General features: G+C 41.6%; 1 protein-coding gene across 28 annotated transcripts in view; it reads right to left on the reverse strand.

Moving 5' to 3' along the window:
• Nucleotides 1–670: 670 nt before the first annotated feature.
• DAB1 (DAB adaptor protein 1) overlaps nucleotides 671–19612 on the reverse strand; it is an 830004-nt gene continuing 811062 nt past the window's right edge. For 24 of the 28 annotated variants that reach the window (XM_059727867.1, XM_019479247.2, XM_019479246.2 and 21 more), the window contains 4 exons: nucleotides 18811–19359; nucleotides 15613–15740; nucleotides 14568–14639; nucleotides 671–3785 (listed from right to left, as the gene is read on the reverse strand). In XM_059727867.1, coding sequence (XP_059583850.1) covers nucleotides 3741–3785; nucleotides 14568–14639; nucleotides 15613–15740; nucleotides 18811–19359 — 794 coding nt within the window. In that variant the 3' untranslated portion in view covers nucleotides 671–3740. Of the gene's footprint in view, nucleotides 3786–14540; nucleotides 14640–15612; nucleotides 15741–18810; nucleotides 19360–19612 lie in introns of all 28 variants that reach the window. The other 4 variants (XM_059727882.1, XM_059727878.1, XM_059727886.1 and 1 more) reach the window with 2 other exon arrangements.

A 19612-nucleotide genomic window follows, 5' to 3' on the forward strand; every position in this document is an offset into this window, starting at 1 on the left:
TTGGGACTATCCATGGCAAAGACCTAGACATCTTACAGACAGATTAAGATCTGGCCCAAAGCAATGTATTTGAGGAGGGACATTTCAGCAAGAAGATGATCCACAGCTTCTCTAGTCACAGGCTAACTCCAATATAAGATTTTGTCACATACCCTGGTCTTTTTCACAGGATGGTTTATCTGAGCAATGCTGAAATAAGAGCTATTTTCTAAAAATATTTATTTATAGTTATTACTTATATTTAAACACCCAAAAAAGAGCCTCATTTTGAGACACTTGGCACTGTGTGTTTTGTGTAAGGTGTCTCAAGTTGGGCACGCAAGAATTAAGGAACCCCCAAAATAGCTTTAGTCACCTTCACAACACTTGGCCACGACAAACTGTACTAAAGAGAAATGTCTGTTCCTTCCTGGAAGCAGCAGAACTTGAGGCAGCATCCATGGAAAAATTCACTCAAATGATACTGCTTTTTTTTTTTTTTAACATTTTTATTTGTAACAGTATTACATGGTGTGTTACAGAAATTAATGGAAAATTCTAAAAATTTGTTGTTCTTTTGTTGAATGCATTATACATAAAGTTAAAAATAATGTGTCCATATATGTTAACAAATAATGATCATCATCTGAGGTAAAGTTAAAGTAGGTCTAGAAATGTACTGCAACAGTCGTTTTATCTTTCTCATCTTTATTAAAAAAATATGTGTCAGAATGCAGAAATAAAAATGAATGAAAACCACAGAGTAAACATTTTTGCAAAGAAGGTGCCCAGTACATTATTAGATGATAAGGTTCATCAGACACTTGGATGACTACAATCTATCAAAATATTTTTCATGACATGTAAAGATCGGGAAACTACAGGGGATGATAACAGGATGGTGGGTGGGATTCCCTGGTTTAAAAATTTAAAGTGACAAATTTAGTGCTAGTGAAGGATGAGGGACTTAAACAATTGCACAAGCTGGATCATGTATTTATCTACAATACTGATACAGTGCGTACCCCCACATTCCTCTGCAAATCAGCATCTCAACAATGACAAGGACAGGCTAGGGCTAGGGCTATGGTAGCTCCGGATTTCTTTTTTTTCCTAACGCCGATTAAAATGAAGAAAACAGTCGATGGCAATGGGGACTATCATCTCTCATGAAACATCCAAAAATCCCAACCCTGTTCAATATTTACCCACTTTTTGCATGGACTTCTTCCACCCAAAGGTAGGTCAGTCTGAGCTCTAGAAATGGAATGACAATGGATTTACTGAGCCATGACTTTGCATTTCTTTCTCTTTGAACATTTTACTGCGTAACTGAAAATGCATTGACTATACAATACTTCAAATGTTTATGAAGAATCAAAATGATTATCTCAATGGGTCCATTTTGCAAGAGAAAACCTAAAAAGAGCCTTACTGAGGAAGAAAGTAGCACCACTTATTGAAAGCAAAAATAGTAAAAAGAAATGCCCTTCGGGAATATTTTGTCCTTATTTTAATCCCCAAACATACAACCTGTATGTTTTAATTTAACTCCTAAAGTTAGATAACCGCTTGCCTCTTTCTTCTGACGTGAAAATGACTTTGCTTCCGACTGTTTGCATGGACCAAAGGATATGGTGGATGGGGATAAAACATGTTTTCTCTGTATGTTCATTAGGTCTATCCACAGATAATCTGTCATTCGCATACATTCACTAACGCATCTAATTCAACATAAGAGACTGGAATCATGTTATGAGGTTTGGTTGTACAATGACTACCCCTGCTCGTCTTTCAGCTTTCCTCGTTTACAGCAAATAAAATGATTTCTAAACCCTTTTCTAGTTTATATATAGATGATTGAAAGTAAAAAAGTTTACAACTCCAGGCCTATTTTAATCAATGACAGAAATGGAAAGCCTAATGTTTCAATTTAAAAACAAAATCGGCACAATAACCCTAAAAACAGATTCATCACTTGATTTGTTTAAACTTTTTTTTAGTGTTAAACCACTAAATTCAATACATTGTAACTGCATAGGAACATCAGGAAAACACATTTGACCTGTATAACAACTCTCTGTAGGGCAAAAATATAGTTTTTTTTTTCCTGAAAATCATGTGCTAAACATATGAACCCAAACACTGCACTTCTGTTTCATAAATGTAAAAAAAGGAAGTTTTTAATTCTTCTGATCTGTGTGTAAACAGTTTGATGATTTCCACGAAGAGATGTCAGAATCATAAAGAAATGTCTATGAAATGGGATTTTTTTTTTTTTTTTTTTTTTAAAGAAAAAGATGTGGAATACATTTGCGTGGAAAAAGCTAGATCATAAAACTCATGTGTTCCCATCAATTTAACTAGTCGCTGACAAGCTAGCTGCTGTTGGCAAATGCACTTGAGCCTCAGCCCGTTATCATAAGCATGTGAGAAAACATACGTGATGCAAAAACCACCATTTGGGTTTGCCACACCTCCCAAGCACTGCAATTTGCTACCTTCTCTACTGTGTAATGGCATTATTAAAAGAACTTCCAGAACATTTATATTTACAAAAAAAACTGGCAATTTTCATTCGAACTCCTTAAAGCCATTTCCCCTTAAACATTTAAAGAGTTTAACAGTAAGATTTTTTTTTTCAAGTTATAAAATAAAAATCCCATTTGAATTTTCTGATGTACAAAAAAGTGATAAAGATGAACAGTTTGATCACAGAATCAGTTTGTTATTCCAAAATTCATGCCACTGGTGTCCCATTTAAAAGTCTGTTTTATCCAAATCCATAAACCAGAATCATACCAGAATTATTTGGCAAATGATTTTTTTCTTCAAAAATGGCACACAGAGAAGAAAATGCTTGTCTGCATAGCATTACAGCAGCAAGAGATTGAAGAAATAAAAAATATTCCTTTTACTGTACTTTTTTTTTTTTTTAAAGAGTTTCCTAGGAAATAATGTATTTTTCATCTCTTTCATCAATGAGATCTGATGTCCTTTCTCTACCCACAGCATGAGTATTCAAACAGAAAAGTAGCGTTTCTTCCTCATGACGCACTAATATAAAGGTCCATTTGGCAACATTTTTCGGTCAGGATGAATCATCAATGCAGTTTTATTCTGCGGTTTCAAGTTAGGAATCATTTCCACAGGAGGCATTTTGCTGTTAGACTCTGTCACTCGTAGAAAACAAACAGAATAGAAATACCAAAAAAAAAAATGACACAGCCAGTATTTTTTTTTTTTTTTTAAATATACCTAACGGGGAAAATGTGTCAGGATCCGCCTGGTGTAAATGATGATGCGAAACATGTCACCATGTCATAAAAAGTGCCGACTTGTGCCTGAAAGGCTGTTGAATGATGATGCCACTGCTACATACCGTTTCTGCTTTTTTGTGGAAAAGAAAATGCCTAATAAATGATGAATTTCAAATGCTTAGTATTCATATGTGGCGTGTAGAAGATAAAAGTTTAAAAGAAGAACAAGGAGTAAGATTTCCAATTATGCGTACTCATAACTCACGGCGAGGGGGCTGGACCCTGTATGGTAAGCAGGGCTCGTTTTTATTTTTCTGCTGCCATAGAAATTTGCCATTGGTTGCCAAAAACCGTCAGGGAAGTTTGTCGAACTGATCCAGTAGGGCAATCATTTATCTTTTGTCAGACAAGATCAATTGGGGAAAAAAGCATGAGTGCCAAAGGCCTGTCAGGTTGTAGATTTTCATTTGAGTCTTGAAGCACCACAAGCCTGTAACAATGCTATTTCTTAGGTCTGTTGATCTGGGCGTAGAGAGGCTCATCTTCCTGAGAACAATAAAAATAAAATAAGCATAGATGCCTCAAAACATTTTTAGCACATCTGCTTGTGAACAGCAATATATCTAGACTTCAAATCCAAAGGGAACTTCTAAGGAAATGTTTGCTTTCATGCAGTTTTGAAAGAACATGGCATTTTAAAGAAAAATTGACTTATGTCAGAGAGATTTAACATCATTATACTTGAATACATTTTACAGCACGTCTTGTATACTGGCCCTCAAGAAGCACTGCCGAGCATGTGTGTGTGAAGAAGTGAAAAGTTAATTAGATGATTAGATTATTTCAAGTTTATGGGTCAGAGCCCTACCCAGTACAAATCATTGTAGTTCCAGTCTTCTCAGGCAGAGGAGCTGGTCCAAACAGTATGTCACAGAACAAAGCTGAGTATTATTACATGCTGTTTATGAAGAATATGTATTTGCTAACAGATTAATAGCTACTGCAAGTAAAAGGAATGAAATTGTGGTTGGACTTCTCTGTATGACATTTAATGGAAGGGATTAGCATTATGTCTATACAGTCATTAATCGAAATATAATCACAACTATTGGAAGGAAGGCACGATGATTTGCTAGCGGCTATTTTATTTTGAATAGCTTGGAAATAAAAAAGCCTGCCATGTTTTTAGAGTGATCTTTCATATCTGACAGCGCATGTTTTCGTGGATGAAGCAAGTGTTCTCTCTCTCCTAGAATTCACCCTACTTCATTTCCAGAAAGTAATTCATTAAACTGAAAATGACACCTAAAAAAGAACAAGACAGGCAGAAAGGCTAATTAATACCATGCTACATTAACTTTCCAGTTTGATAAATACCAGTAGGATGGTGAATGTAATGAAGTTAGAATCAAATTTGCATTGCAATAAGGTCAGCAGTGCTGACCTGAACTAGAGAACTTCGAGGATTTGACAAATCTACTCCCCGACTAGCCAGTGAGGAGGTAGAAAACACCTCGGTTGGGATAGTGGGTGATTTGTGGGTTTCTACTCATTGAAGTTGCCACTGTAGCCTTTCTGAATATAAACCAAAACCGGGCTATTTTCTTGAATGTTCATGAATGCAGCCTGTGGTATGAACTATCAACAACTCACGTGCTGGCTCACCTTTGCAAAGCAATTCACCTTTAAGTTAATGCATTGCTCTGGAGTTAAGGGAAAAAAAAATCTTTAATCCTAAAGTGAATCTGTGCCAGAAAAGCTTTTCCATGGGTCCACTACTAGCCTCAGGCTGTCAGCAGGCTCTGAGGCCAGATACAGACATACTTTTACTGGTATAAGATAGCAGAAATTGGTCTATACCCACAACAGAATAGAAGCTCAGCACATATAGGCTGCTTTAAAAATGGCAGAATCCAGTCTAAGATTTGCCTCCCCGACCAAAGGGTGAATGTGTGCTCTTTTGCTACCAATCTAAACTACATCACTTGCAGAAAACTGCACGGCTTAGATAGATTCTGCCTCAGGCTTTTTGAATGTCTGTATCTAGCCTATGTCTCCTCTTTTACAGAGCAGCAACAGCTGGTAGACACAGGGTGCAGACAGAAATGACATTTGTTGCATGATCGGCCCCTTGAAATTGCTCTAAAGCCATGCTGCAACAAAAGAGAAAGGCTGCAGAGCCCTCCGATCACACAACAGAATTAACCCTCATTGTATGAAGGTTCAAAACTGATTTTCTGTCTGCTCCAGCTGCAGCACAGCGAGCTGCAGCTGCTATCTCTGGATGGGAGGACGGAGGAGGCAGGGGAGGGAGGTCCCTTCTGGGGTCCTCTCAGCCTTGTTGGAGTGGGGGGGCAGTGGATTGGAGCCCCTAACCTCAGCGGGGGGCTCCAATCTACCTCCCCCCACCACTCTAGCGGGGCTGAGAAAAATCCAGAGAAAATCCTCCTCCTCCCATCCAGAGATAGCAACGGAGCTGGGAGGGGAGGGGAGGAGGGACAGAGCCGAGGAAAGACACAGTCTCATCCACCCTCCTGATCCATCAGCTAATCTCTGCTGCATAGGAGTGATTGGTCTAACTCACAGCAATTTCTGTGAATCGCTATGAGTTAGACCCAGGAGCTCCACTTGTGTCTGCACTCATATTTGATGGCCGATTCTTTTTTCCCACTTGTTTCTATGTCTCCACTTGTTCCAGTTCCAATACAGGGCTGGACTCTGCCCAACAGGCAGGAATTTCATATCACCAGTGCAAACTCAAAATCCTGTCTGACTGTTCCCATACATCTTAGAAGCAGTCTTTCTTTTTTTCTGTCTTCATTATATCTCTTAAAAAAGCTGTATATCTAGAAGTTTAAGAGGGTTCGGCTGTGCTTTTCCTACAACTGCCAAGCCAGGTTACACTACACCCGCTAGCAGAAAGCAAGATAAATCTTCTTTGAATGACATAGTTGAAATGATCTACAGCTAGAAGCAAATCATTTGTGACCTTGAAAAACTGAAGATGATCATAAGCAGAGCTGTCCCTATGGGGGCTCTGAGGCCCTGGGCATATCAGCCTGTGTGGGGGCAGGGGGTGGCAAGCAGCCACAGCATGGAGCTGGTGGCACGCGGAGCCAGCAATGTGCAGCAGCCGTGGCGGGGCCTGCACAGCACAGTCCGCAGGGCACCCCAAAGCGTGGGGCCTGGGGCATTCACCCCGATCCCGCCCCCCAGGACAGCCCTGATCATAAGAGATGATTGGGAAGTAAACAGCTATAGTTTGCATGCTCTGTTTTGAGGAATGCCCTGCCACTGCCAGTTTTCATGTACTGTGGGCACAAACCTGGCAGAATGAAGTATCATAGCTAGTCCAGAGAAAATCAATACTAATTAAAGGGGAAATCTGACACATGCAACAGGGTTCTCATCTGGCATTTCAGGATTTGCTGGGCCTGGGGTGAATGCAACAGAAGGCTCAGAAGAAAGAAGGGGGGGGCAGAAAGAAAGATTCCCTTAGAACAAAAAATGCCAGTTCTTAAATGCTGCCAAGAGAAAAATCTTTGAAAATGTCAAGTATGCTTATTATAGAACATCTCAAATAGCTCTGTGTTATGCAGATACACTTAACTGACAGATATCCCAAGGCCTCACTGACCTTGGAATCACAAGGTGAGATGGACATACATGTCAGGACACAGTCTCCTTTGGTTACACACACACACACACACACACATATATATTAGACATCGCCAGGCATAAACTTTAAACAAATCTAACTTATTTCCACCCAACTATTTTTCTTGAAAACATACTGAATATGGGCAATGTAGGAATGGTCCCATTCTCAGAGTTAATTTATTCATTTTATTTTAGCTATCCCATACCATTAATGGACAAAGTTCTCCTTTTTTATGTTTTCCTCCCAAATGCCAAAGCAGGAGAATGAACCTTAAATGTTATATAAGTCATTTCCCCAAAAATGTTTTGGTTGTGTCAGGGGCCAAACTGACTTTAAAGAGTGGATGCTGATCGTTGTCCGTCAGTGAAACCAGCAACAATGAATTACAGAAATACTTAGGAGAGGATCAAAGGTTAGAAGAGAAGGGACAGAAAGATCCTGACAAGGAAGGAAAGAGAAAAGCAGAGTCTAAGCAGATATCTTTTATTAGACAAACTAGATTTTTGAAAAAAAAAAGGCTTTATTTGCAAGCTTTTGGGCACAAGCACCTGCCTTCAGGCATAGGAGAAAAGACTGTAAAAGTTCTCCTAGGCAGAACTTTCTACCTAGGAGAGGCAGAAGATAGGAAGACCATGGGTAGAGATAGGAGGGAAGGGGAGAAGGGAAGGAAATGTGTGAAGGAATGCAAGCAATCACTTGAAGGCCCTTCCCCTCCCTCCCCTCCTATCTCTACCCATTGTCTTTCTAACTCCCCCTCATTTGCCTTTTTGCAGACGTGCTAGTTGTAAATCTGCTTCTTTCCTACCTTGGGAACACATAACACCAGCAGAATCTCCCTATGCCCAATGAAGGGTGTTTGTGCCTGAAACCATGCAAAGAACTTTTTCCAACTTTTTAGTTGGTCTAATAATAAAAGATACCACATCTATGCAAAGAACCTTGCCCGTCAGTGGCTACTGTGCATTCAGTTTAGTACTTGTATAATCAAATACTAAATAAATGCACAGTAACCGGTGTTACTGTGCAGTAGCTCCAGAAAACATCTTTTTAGTGATGCTACTGTGCAGTAGCCTAGTTATACTGTGCAGTAGCGTATTAGCACTGTCCGTGCTGTGACAAGCTATGGTGCATTATTATTAGGCTACTGTGCAGTTAGCATCTCGTGTAGACGCACCCAGTAGGATGTAAATCTAAACTGCCACTATCAGGTTGGGCTTCTGATATGAGAGCATGCACAACCCCCCTGGGCGTTCTGCCTTCCATGGGATCCCAGTTAGAAAGCAGCCCAACCATTGTTTTAATTGTTGGTACCTTTCTGCAGTCCCCTTTAAGATACGCTGCTACACAGAATGCTGTACAAACCGCGTCCCCCCCTCCCTATATTTCTTTGACCTATAAAGTAAATTCTCAACATATCAGCCCAGCCTTAGCAGATAAGCTTCATGAAATGAGACTGTGTATTCTGGTCATCCAGCCAGAAGGAAAACCTTGCACTGAGAAGCTGCATTAAAAGAGAGATGTTAAGGGAAAGTGGGAAAAGAGCACCGTTGGAGTGTAATGCATCTTTCATACAGCAGGCTATGCTGATTCAAAAGTTTTGGCAAGCAGTCAGCAAGCATACACTGGGCTAGTTATAGGGGCCCTGTCTTATTCTTCCACTGATGCTTGTTACTGTGGAAGATAAATGCTATTATGTCTGGCGTCTCTTGGCTCTGCAAATGCATTAACCAGCAAGTTATTGCATATGACTTACTATTCAATAGTGTGAGCATTAGAGAGACTATACTAGACTGAAAACATTTCCCAGCATGCAAAAATCTCACCTTGCTACTGGCAGTTTAAAAAAAATATGTCTGTCACTTTGTTATCTTCATGGTTTACTCAAGACTGTAAAATTAAGAAGGAATGTCTAGAAAGATCATCCACTGTCTTTTCAAGTCCTGGAGTAATAGGAAGTTGCTACCTATTATTGCAATGTTACGTGTTCATTTTTTTTTCCTGCTCCTGTCTTTTGGGAATATCAAGGGGAAGAGAGAAGTCCTATTACTGGGCCTGAACACAGAAAGGCAGCTCCTTTATGAATTGCTTGCAGTGGGTGTTTTAGAGCTGAGAAACAACTGTACGGATAGGTCTACTGTTTCTAGGCTCTAATCATCTTTGAGTGAGCTAGGTAAATGAAGTTGAAATGACCAGTCCTGAAAAAAACGGTTTCAGGGATATTGTGATATTGTTCTACTCTGGGGGTTCATCATACAATGGCAGAAACTTGAAATGGTTGGAAGGCCAGGGCAGGTTTCAGATCCAAAGTAATGCCAATGCATTCTCTTTGGGTCATTGTGCTTAGCAGATAAGATCCTGGCATGGTTCAGCATCTGCTGCTTCTCTGTTAACCTCCGATATTGGAAGAAGTAGAGAGAACATTATGAACCATTGTCAACAAGAATGAACGGTATTTTCTTGTCATCCAGAGATGGAGCACAACAGACGGGCAGCCAGTTGTTTGACTTGTGATCCATGTGCCAGTGTTAAAAGTGTGATGACTTCGACTTGTTACTTCACAATAGTCCACACTCACTTCAGAGGCTGCTTAGGAACAACTGCTCCAGGAGTATAATGATCAGATCTAGCCATAAATGTTCTGAAGGTCTACTCAGAATCAACCATAGATCAACTGCTATTTAACATAAGGACTTGGCAACAGATCCATGGGTGTATCTCCACAAGACATTTACTGAGCAACTGCCTAAGTAGCTCCACAGTAAACATCTCCATGTCTACATGTGCCAGCCGGGGCTGCTCCAACCTGGCTCAGCGTGCTGCAGTCCCAGGAGCGCATTCAAATGCTGGGCCTAGGAGCAATAAACTCAAGCATAATATGCACTGGACTTTACTGCTTCGAATTAATTGCATGTGTAGACGTGCCCAGTGGATTCACAATTCCTCTGTTGTTTTAAATGCCTTTTGTTGAAATATGTGAGACCAAAGAATACCTAGTACTCTTTCCTGTAGTATAACTGAGGAGAGGCAACAGGGGTTGCAGACTTGGTTGCTATTTGGTGGGGGGCGGGGGGTGCATAAAAATACCTCTGACTAAAGTGATGGCCAATTTTATGGCTGGTCCAGGCTCAGAGATAAACTGTCGGGCCTCTGACTCTGCCAAACTTTACTCACAGTCATTATTCTTCTATAGGAATTAGTATGTAGTCAGTAAAGGATTGCATTACAGAATTTTATTTTTTGTGATATTAGATATTCTTGAGATATTCGTGTGCTATTAGGAATAGAGGCAAGATATAGATGACTTTGATGACTATATTTAATGCTTATTAGGGGTGTGCAAAGCAGGCCCGATTCAATTCAGATTTGGCCCAAATCAGGGACAGCAATTTGCTTTGATTTGGATCACTGTCCCTGATTTGATTCAGCCGAATCCGAATCTGCAGATTTGATGCTGATTCAGAGAATCAGTGATTCAGACATAGAGACAGCTTTAAATGTTTTTTCTACGTACCTCGAGGCACCAGGCACAGCTTGTGAATGCGGTGATGGTGGGGCGGATGGAGTATCTCAAAGGAGGGGCCCTCCAAGTACTCGACAGTGAACTCAGAAGTGGACCAGAAGTACTTTAAGTCCACTCCCGGGCCTGTCGGGGAGTGTGCTGGGGACCCCCCGGTACCTCCCTAGTTCGGCAATCAGTCACAGAGGGACCCTGGGTGCTCCCCCCCAAACCCAGGAGGCACCAGTCGCCGAGCTGGGGGGTGCAGGAGGGCCCCCCAGTGTGCTCCCCGGCAGACCTGGAAGTGGACTGGAAGTGCTTCTGGTCCACTTCCAGGTCTGCTGCCAAGCATGCTGGGGACCCCTTCGCGCTCCTGTGGGATGCTCCATGTGCCCCAGCACTGCAGCTTTCACGAGCCATGCCTGCTACCTAGAGGTATGTAGAAAAAACATTTAAAGCTGTGTCTATGTATGAATCTCCAAATACTTCCAAATCTCTCTGAATTGATTTGGAGGGTCCTAATTCGATTCATAGAGATTAAAGGGTCCTCTAATTCAATTTGGATTCAGAGATTCGGCCACTGAATCGGGCCAAATCTCTGCCGAATTGAATCAGGGACTAAAGCGTTGCACAGCCCTAATGATTATGTAATCAGGACATAAGGTCAGCCAATAATATTCAGCCACTGATGTAAAAAAAATAAAGGCTTCTGATCTTCTGTCCACTGCCTTTTACCTCCACAACAATCTATTGTTTCTTTTCGTGCTTTGCGACCCTATATTAATATATTATTATAGTATCTGCTAATGTTGAACTGAATTTGAGATGTACTGAGGGCATCTCAATGAAAGTTGCAGAGACCTGGTACATCTCAGAGTTAGTCCCTTCCTTGTCACCTATAGTAATAGGAACCACATGTAATGAGGAGGAAGATGACTAAAAAAATACTTTTCTACTATTACTTAGAATAAATAAAGCTTAACCTAGACACTAAAAGATGTAGTTTCTTTCCTAAATCTTAGGTAAATAAATATCTTTGTTTTTTCTCCCCTTTCACCCTCTCACACATGCTGGAGAAAGCAATAATATTATGCCACCTAAGCAAAAAATCAAAAACCAGCTAATGAAGGTATTGTTATTCATTATTCTTCTTTCTTTGCAATAATTACGCACATTTGGCTTTCTCTCAAGAGAGAAAATGACCGAATGCAATTCTAACAGAAATAGCTCTGCAAAAGAGTCAAACTTCCTTTAGCTGTGAATGATCTATTTTGGACTCAAATCATAGTGGGTCAAAGATTTAACCTATCAATAAATGTCAGATTTACCGACTAGGCACTCAACAGTCATTACTAAAAAGGGTAGTTGTGATAATGGCTGCTGTTGTGATAAACTGAAGCTTTCAAACTTCTTAAGATTGCAAGAGGATGAGAGGAAAAATATAGATGTGGAGATAGCAATCGATAGGTGCCAAGTTATTCTAAATGAAGGACCCAAGAAACTGAACTGCTAACGTAGAAACTTAGATCAGATTAAGAAATAGCAGGTAGGTAAGCATACTAAATACCCTGAGATAGAGGAAGCAGAGATAGTGTATGTGAACAGTAGATTATGAAGGTATCAGGAATTGAATCACTCTGGAAGTCTGCTGTAGTATTATCAAGATTTGGGGAAGTTCATTCGTCCCACTTGGATAACGTGCAATTCTTGCTCTGAACAGCTATGCTCTGAAATGGCCAGCCGATTGCAATTTGCCTTTTACGTACAAAAATAGCTCCTACGAAGAAGGCAGTCCTATTCTAGAAGAACAAATTAAAATGAAGCAAAAAATGCTGGGCCTAATAGGCATGCTATTTTATGTCTCCCATTTACAATTCTCTGTGGAGACTAGGATAAGGACTTCCCCTGCCTTTCTTTATTATATAATGCTTTAGAGTTGGGGGCTCATTATAGGAGGCGAATTTCCTGCACACCACGGCACTGTGCTGAGATGCAATGAAATACTGAAAATAAGCCCTGTCAGGCAGGAGCTGTCTTTCTGTTCCATGTTTATGTAGTGATGACTATAGCAGGGCCCTGGCCCATGGCTGGGCTCTTAGATACTACCAGTATACTTAATAAAAACAGTAACAATGCTTTATGTTGCTCAGAGTGACACAAGTGTTGTCAGCTGCATGTTCAAATGTAAGAGGCAATATAAATGTCCTGACCATACATTATTATTTAATATTTGTATTGTGGTAGGTCTTAGAAGCCCCTGTCCACATCATTTTGCACAGTGTTAAATAAGCACGGGTGTCTTGATATGTGCACTTTGCAATCTAAGGGCGGTATGTAATTATTCAACTTTCACTGTTGTTATAAGCAACCAGCCAGTCTTGATAAGCAAAAGGTACGTGAAATACTGACTTCCAGATGACACAAGCCATTTTTGTGGTGGTCAACAATTCAAAGCAGATGCTGTCATTATGATTCACTTGAGGGGACTATTCAGGTGAGAACTATTGCAAGCATGATACTTATATAATAAGCAGATAATAAGAAACAAACGTCCATGCATAGCTTTAAAGTGAGTTTGTAATTTGAATTAATGGCCAGACTATCTCCCTCCAAATAACAGAGGAATTCTGCAGGGGCATAAGGAAAAACATGGATTTGCGCCAGCCTCTCTCAAGACCTCTGTTCTCCAATGTCAGTGTGGCTGGAGACAGAAAGGAGCAAGAGAAAGTAGAAATGAATTACTATGTGGGCTGTTAACCCCTATAACATCCATCATTTCCAAAGAGAGCAGTTCTAGCTGGTGTAAATTAGCCTTGTGACTGCTCTAACTTGAGCTATGGCTGATTTCACCTCAATACCTTTCTTTCCAGGATGGGAAAGGCAAAAAGGGAGCTTATTTGACAAAAAAAGTAAAGATAAAGGTACCTTTACTTCCTTCTCCCACAGCTGAATATTGGGGTCATTCTCTTTTTTACACTGAATTAGGAAATGCTTCCCCAAGATGAAACGAAGCTAAATTCCTTGAATATCTTTTATCATATTTTAATATATTAAATAAACTGTTCTCTAACAAAACTATCAATTTTGAGTAGAGATAAAATTATTTAAGCTTAAAACAGATACAATGCTATATAATATAGTGCAGTACCTAGGCAAAATAAAATTATTCTACCTTTGTTATAAATTTGCCCCAGCAGGTCAGTGATGAGAAACAAGCCATATTAAGTTATGCATCTGATTAATACAAAAATACAAGTGCAATAAAGAACAGCTAATGAAATATATTTTTAAATTGTGACGGTAAAATATATTTGGACAGAATGACAATACTCAACATTCATTTTCACTGTAGCTTCACAAGGGCTTTGACAAAACATATATACAACAGAGGGAAAATATCTAAGCACCTTAGTGCACATTAATACACACAGTGTTTTGTTGCATAGAAGTTGAAAAGATTATCTTTCCATATGACTAGATTTAAGTGTTTTATGTGCAATAGTAACTTTAAAAAAAGAATTAGTATGTCTATGTCAATATATAATCACTATCATTTTCTTGTGCCTTTAATTAGATGTTAGAGATAAAACCCCCCAAATTTCAAATTCAATACTGCAGTTTTTTTATATACAGATATTGAGAAAGGCATATTTCTCCAATTGACCTATCATATTGATTTGGGAGGTGGGGAAAGGTGTTCATGTGTCTTTATTTAAATTCCTTCCACTGGGTAAGATGGTCTCCTCCCCTTAGTATATGTTGCACCAAGGCAAATGCCAGAGTCATTTTTGTTAAATATAAGCTTTTGCCTGATGCATTCAATCATGATTTATCAATCATCTCTGAGTTTTCCTTATTTTTTTTCCCCTCAACAATTTTAATATTATTGAGAAACAAATCTACAAGTGCATTGTTTAAAGCATGCAGGCATCTGCAACACACAAAAACTGTACACTTTGCAACACTTAACAGATGGCAAAAAGCCATGCAAACCACTGGAAGTAAAGAATAAATTGTGGGTGAAGGGGAGGAAAAGATGAAAAGGAAAAATAAACCATGCATCCATGGATGTGATGGTAGGCATTGGTGGAAGAATATGTGAACACCTCAACACAGTGAGAGGAAAAAAAGGACAGATACCTACCCAAACCTGCGCTATCTAGCTACCGACCTGTGGATTTATAGTATCACCACTGGGCTCACCAAATGGATCACTGTTGGATGAGGCCTGAGATCCATCAGGCTAGAATACAAGAACATAACACCTTTTTTTCTCAACAATAAAATTGAAAAGGCAGTAAGAGGTTATTTTCATTATATGGGCACATCCAACCATGTGCAGCTACTGTAGGTATTAAACACACAGTATGAGATCCTACAACTGATACATCCTTAAATTTCCCATTGATTTCAAACATGTATTTCATGTATAAAAAGATTAATCTAAGGCCCATTGTAGATGATAGAAGAGCTGTTACTGACTTTGATGGATACTGGATCAGACTATAATGAATAAAATAAATCAGGTCTGAAAGCAGACCTTGGACTAAATTCACAAGCAAATCTATGTGTCACAGATATTCCAAGCTGGTGTATTTTACACCTTTTCTTCTATACCCTCAGCATGTAAATCAGAGTATTTGGGCTCCCTCAAGACTTCTGTTGATTCACTTAGACTCACATTTGCTTTACCAGGCCAACTTGTGCCTTACAGTGCCCAGTTGGATAATACTTCTAGCTTTGGCCCACTGAGTCTTTTAAGTGTAATGGGGTCTAAAGGAGAAAAATGGTATGCTGAGGAGCACAGTAAGAAAAGCAGCTGAGATACTAGAATCTGCAAATCAAAATCAGCCATCCCCTATTCAACATACATACTCTTATGCTTCTTTTTGCTTCCTCAGCATGTTGCATGACTTGGACTCCCTCACACATCAACACGAGTCCAAATTGGTCTAGGGAATTTTGTGGGTTGCTAAATTAACCCCCCACCCCCACATTTATCACATGGTCCCACTTTAATGCATATCTATTTAAATTCCATGCTAATCCTTTCAGATGTTAAAATCATTTACTTGGTAATTAATATTCTCTGCAGCATCCCTTTAAAAATCAACCCAAAGTTACTGTTTGCCATTACCAAGTCACTTTCAGTAATTCCTCTCTACTTCCTAGTTAGAAAAAGTCAAGCTCATATTAAAAGTCATATTGCTACTCACAGCATCCTGCTCTTCACTTTTGCTTGGGCTTTCAAACCCCTCTTCAAAGAGGTCATCTGCAGTAGGGTCACTGGTATGAGATGCTGATGATTTGGATGGAGAACTCTGTCTGGGAGCAGGGGTTGGAGCTAAACAAAGGTGATGGCAATAACAATAGAAAATACAATGATTACATTTATTCAGACAGCCAGGCAACTCAGAACCTGCTCATATCTAATATCCCCATTTACATTGCCCCAAAATGCTATTTTCTGAGAAGCTGTATTCTGTAAAATTAAGTACCCAAAATCAAATAGCCCAGTCTGAAAAATCATAATAAAAAAACCCAACAACTCCAAATTTGTATTCCATCCAGCCACTCTGAATTAAGATGATTCCACCAGTTAGTATTTGAATGTTGTGATTTGAAACAAATTTAATTTTAACACGATCTTCCTGTAGCTTTTTTTGAAACATGCTTCACAGGTAGGATATTTGATTTTAGCTGAGATGGATCTTGAGGGAGTTTATGATTAAATTGATGATGAAATTCTGATATGATATTTTGATATTCCAAACCCCACCAAAATATCTTCATGATGCAGCTTTACATAAATCCAGAAAACAACGCTGTTGCATAAGCCATCATCTTTTACAGATTCCTTATAAATCTATTATCACTCAAACATAACCAATTGCATTTATTTTTTGCTTCCACTTCATTAGAAATATTTTTAGACTTTGCTTTGATTTGAATAGAAGTTACAAGTTTCTGTTCTGTTCTTTATTTAACATCTCACACTGTATAAGTTAATAATTGCCTATAGCTGGGATTTTAAATGGTGCTCAGCCTTGGTTTAACACTGCACCTACAGATGTCAATAGTTTTATCATTTACTTAAATAGGGCCACAGGGCTGAGTGCTTAAGAAAACTCCACCTGTAAAGTCTTTGGGAATCATACATTTACAAGACATTAATCTCAAAAGGTTCAATCCAGCTCATACACAAGTCAATAGAAAGATGACTGATTTTTGTGGGAGCTTGATCAAGGTTCAATAGTTTGCATTGCTTCCAGCATATTATCTATTAAGCAACTTTCAAGACCATATAGAACAGGGGTCAGCAACCCCCCGGCCTCAGCACCAAGCATGGCATGCAAGGCTATTTTGCTCAGCATGTCATAGCCAGCCCTGGCTCTGGGTAGCTGCTGCCAGCGACAGAGCCCGGGCTGCTCCCAACAGGTGGCTGGGAGGCTGCTGCAAGCCCTGCTGCAAGCAGACCAGGCTCCATAATTGCCTGGCTTCAGAGCCCAGGCATCAGCTCTGTACCAATACGTGCACACGTGCCTCGGAGCGAGCAGTGGGGAAGGGCCCTGAGGCAGCGCAACCCTGGTCTCTCACCCACTCCTGGCACAGAGCTGGTGACTGGGCTCCAGAGCCCAATGCAGCTGTCTGTAGCCAGCTGGGCTCTGGGGCAGCTGCAGCAAGCAGGCTGCAAACAGCTGTGCTGGGCTCCACAGCTCCAGCATCAGCTTCATGCTGGCGGTGACTGTGTGCACACCTCGGGGCAGACATCAGGGCAGCGCAGCCTGCCCTGAGGTGTGCGCGCAGTCACTGCCAGCATAGAGCTGATGTTGGAGAGCGTGGCACAGCTGTGTGCAGCCTGCCCAATGTCTGCTGCACCTGCCCAGAGCCCAGTCTAGCTACAAACAGCTGCGCCAGGATCTGGAACCCAGTCACCAGCTCCGTGCCGGGAGTGGGGGAGAGACGGGGGTTGTGCTGCCTGTGCTCCGAGGCATGGGTGCACGTGCCAGTACAGAGCTGATCGCTGGGCTCTAGAGCCCAGTGCAACTGTTTGCAACTTCCTGGCTGCAGCCAGCCCCAGCTCTCTGCAGCTGCTGCCAATCATGGAGCCCGGGCTGCTCTCAGCAGGCAGTTGGGATTCTGCACGCCCTGCTGGGAGCAGCCCGGGCTCCAGCATCTACTCAGAGCCAGGGCCGACTGCAGCTGGCAGGGTACAGCTTCTGCCTCCCTGGCCCCAGCCTCAACAGGTGCAGTGCTGGCACCTGCTGCCTTCCTGGAGCCTGCGCTGGGAGACAGTCGGGGCTGGGGCTGAGACAGGAGGGCAGCAGCTGGTTGTAGACTCCTGGCTGCAGCCAGGCACAGCTCTGGGTAGCTGCTGATAGCCACGGAGCCCGGGGCTGCTCCCATGGAAGCCCTGCTGCAAGCAGCCCAGGCTCTGTGGCTGTCAGCAGCTATGCAGCTGCAAAACCTGGGCCAGCTGCAAACATTTGCTGCCTCTCCACTCCAGCCCCGGCCCCAGCTGCCTCCCAGACCTGGCCTTAGGCTCTGGGGAGGCAGCACATGCCAGCAATGCTCCCCGCTGTGCTGCCCTCGCCACTTCTGCAGAGCAGCATTGGAACCCGGCACAGCAGGGCACAGCAGGGGATGCAGAAAACTGCCTGCTCCCAGCTCCCTGCTACCCTGACACACTTCCCCGCAGGCGGGGGCAGCAGCAAGAGGCACAACCCTGTGCTGCTGCCCACGCTACTCCTATGCACACAGGGGAAATGTGGCAGGGCAGTGGGGAGCTGAGAGCAGGCAGCTTTCTGTGCCCCCCGCTATGCCCCGTCGTGCCGGGTTCCGGTGCTGCTCTGCAGAAGCGGTGAGGGCAGCACAGCGGGGAGCATTGCTGGTATGTGCTGCTTCCCCGGAGCCTAGGGCCAGGCCTGGGCGGCAGCTGGGGCCGAGGCCAAGAGGCAGCAGATGTTTGCAGGTGGCCTGGCTGGGATGTATTTAGTTCCCTCACCACTGCTGAGTAAATATTTTTCTCAGCTATGGTTTTAGCATTTTTCAAATGCTAAGGTACTTAGCATAGGCTTATTTTAAAGAGTAGACATATTACCTCCTTCGTATAAATTACATTTCAGTTTGTCTGCAATCTAGATCATTCTTAATTCCAGGACGTGTTTAAAAAGCTTGATCATGCATGAAGACACTAAGTCTACGTTTGTGATCCGATTTAGCAGATCAGAGGAAAAGAAAATGCTCTAAGGAGACAGTTACATTTGAGAAGCATTATAGTTGAGAGGATTTGGGTGCAGAAAAATATGAACTCGATGTATGTGATCCAATTTAGTTCATCGGGGAAAGGAAAACATTGTAAAGGAGACAGTCACATTGAGGACCATTATGGTTGAGAGCACTTAGGTACTTACGTGAGTTTGTGGATGGTGTTGTAGAAGTCACAGGAGTCAAATTTAACTGAGAGATGTCAAAGTCATCACAATCATCTGCTTCCTGTGCCATCCCAACTTTGCTAAAATAACTTGAGAAGGCCTCTGAGGTACAAGTGAGGGAAGGCTGATCTGGTTTTCTTGATGGCACTGGAGGAGGCTGAGCCATCTGGAAATCTTTAAACATTTCTTTTCCCATTTTCTGTCTGGGCCTGTCTGTCTGCGGACTTGATCTGGTGGAATCGCTTGTGGGTGGAACAGTAGCAATGGGAGCAATGGTACCTTGAAACATGGCTGCTTGTAAAGGCATAACAGTTTGTGTTGGCATGAAGGCAGTTGGCTGGAACTGACCAGCTACGGTTGGCCATGGTTGCTGGGTAGGAGAAAAAATACCAGGTTGGCCCCAGGCTATTGGCTGTCCTCCCTGCATCACCTGAGCAACTGGAGGCTGAGCACCTAGGGTCAACTGTTGTTGAACGAGTGGTTGCTGTCCCCAGAAGGATGGCAGGACAGCTCCCATTGCAACATAACCTTAAAAGAGAACAAAGGCAGGATAGCATTAGCATTTAAATATGAATAGTCAGTGAATGAACACACTTAGACTAACCACAATTAGTCAGAAATACACAGAGTATAAAAGGAGTCACATGCCTTTTACTGATTTATTTTGCATTCCTCACTGATTATTTTGTGCATTCTTTAATGTGTTGATCCTATGGTGTTGGCATGTGAAGAAATAGTTTAATTAAAAGAGCATAATTGGATTGACATTTATAATAATAAT

This window comes from Alligator mississippiensis, chromosome 5, assembly GCF_030867095.1.
Source record: "Alligator mississippiensis isolate rAllMis1 chromosome 5, rAllMis1, whole genome shotgun sequence".
NCBI lineage: Eukaryota > Metazoa > Chordata > Crocodylia > Alligatoridae > Alligator > Alligator mississippiensis.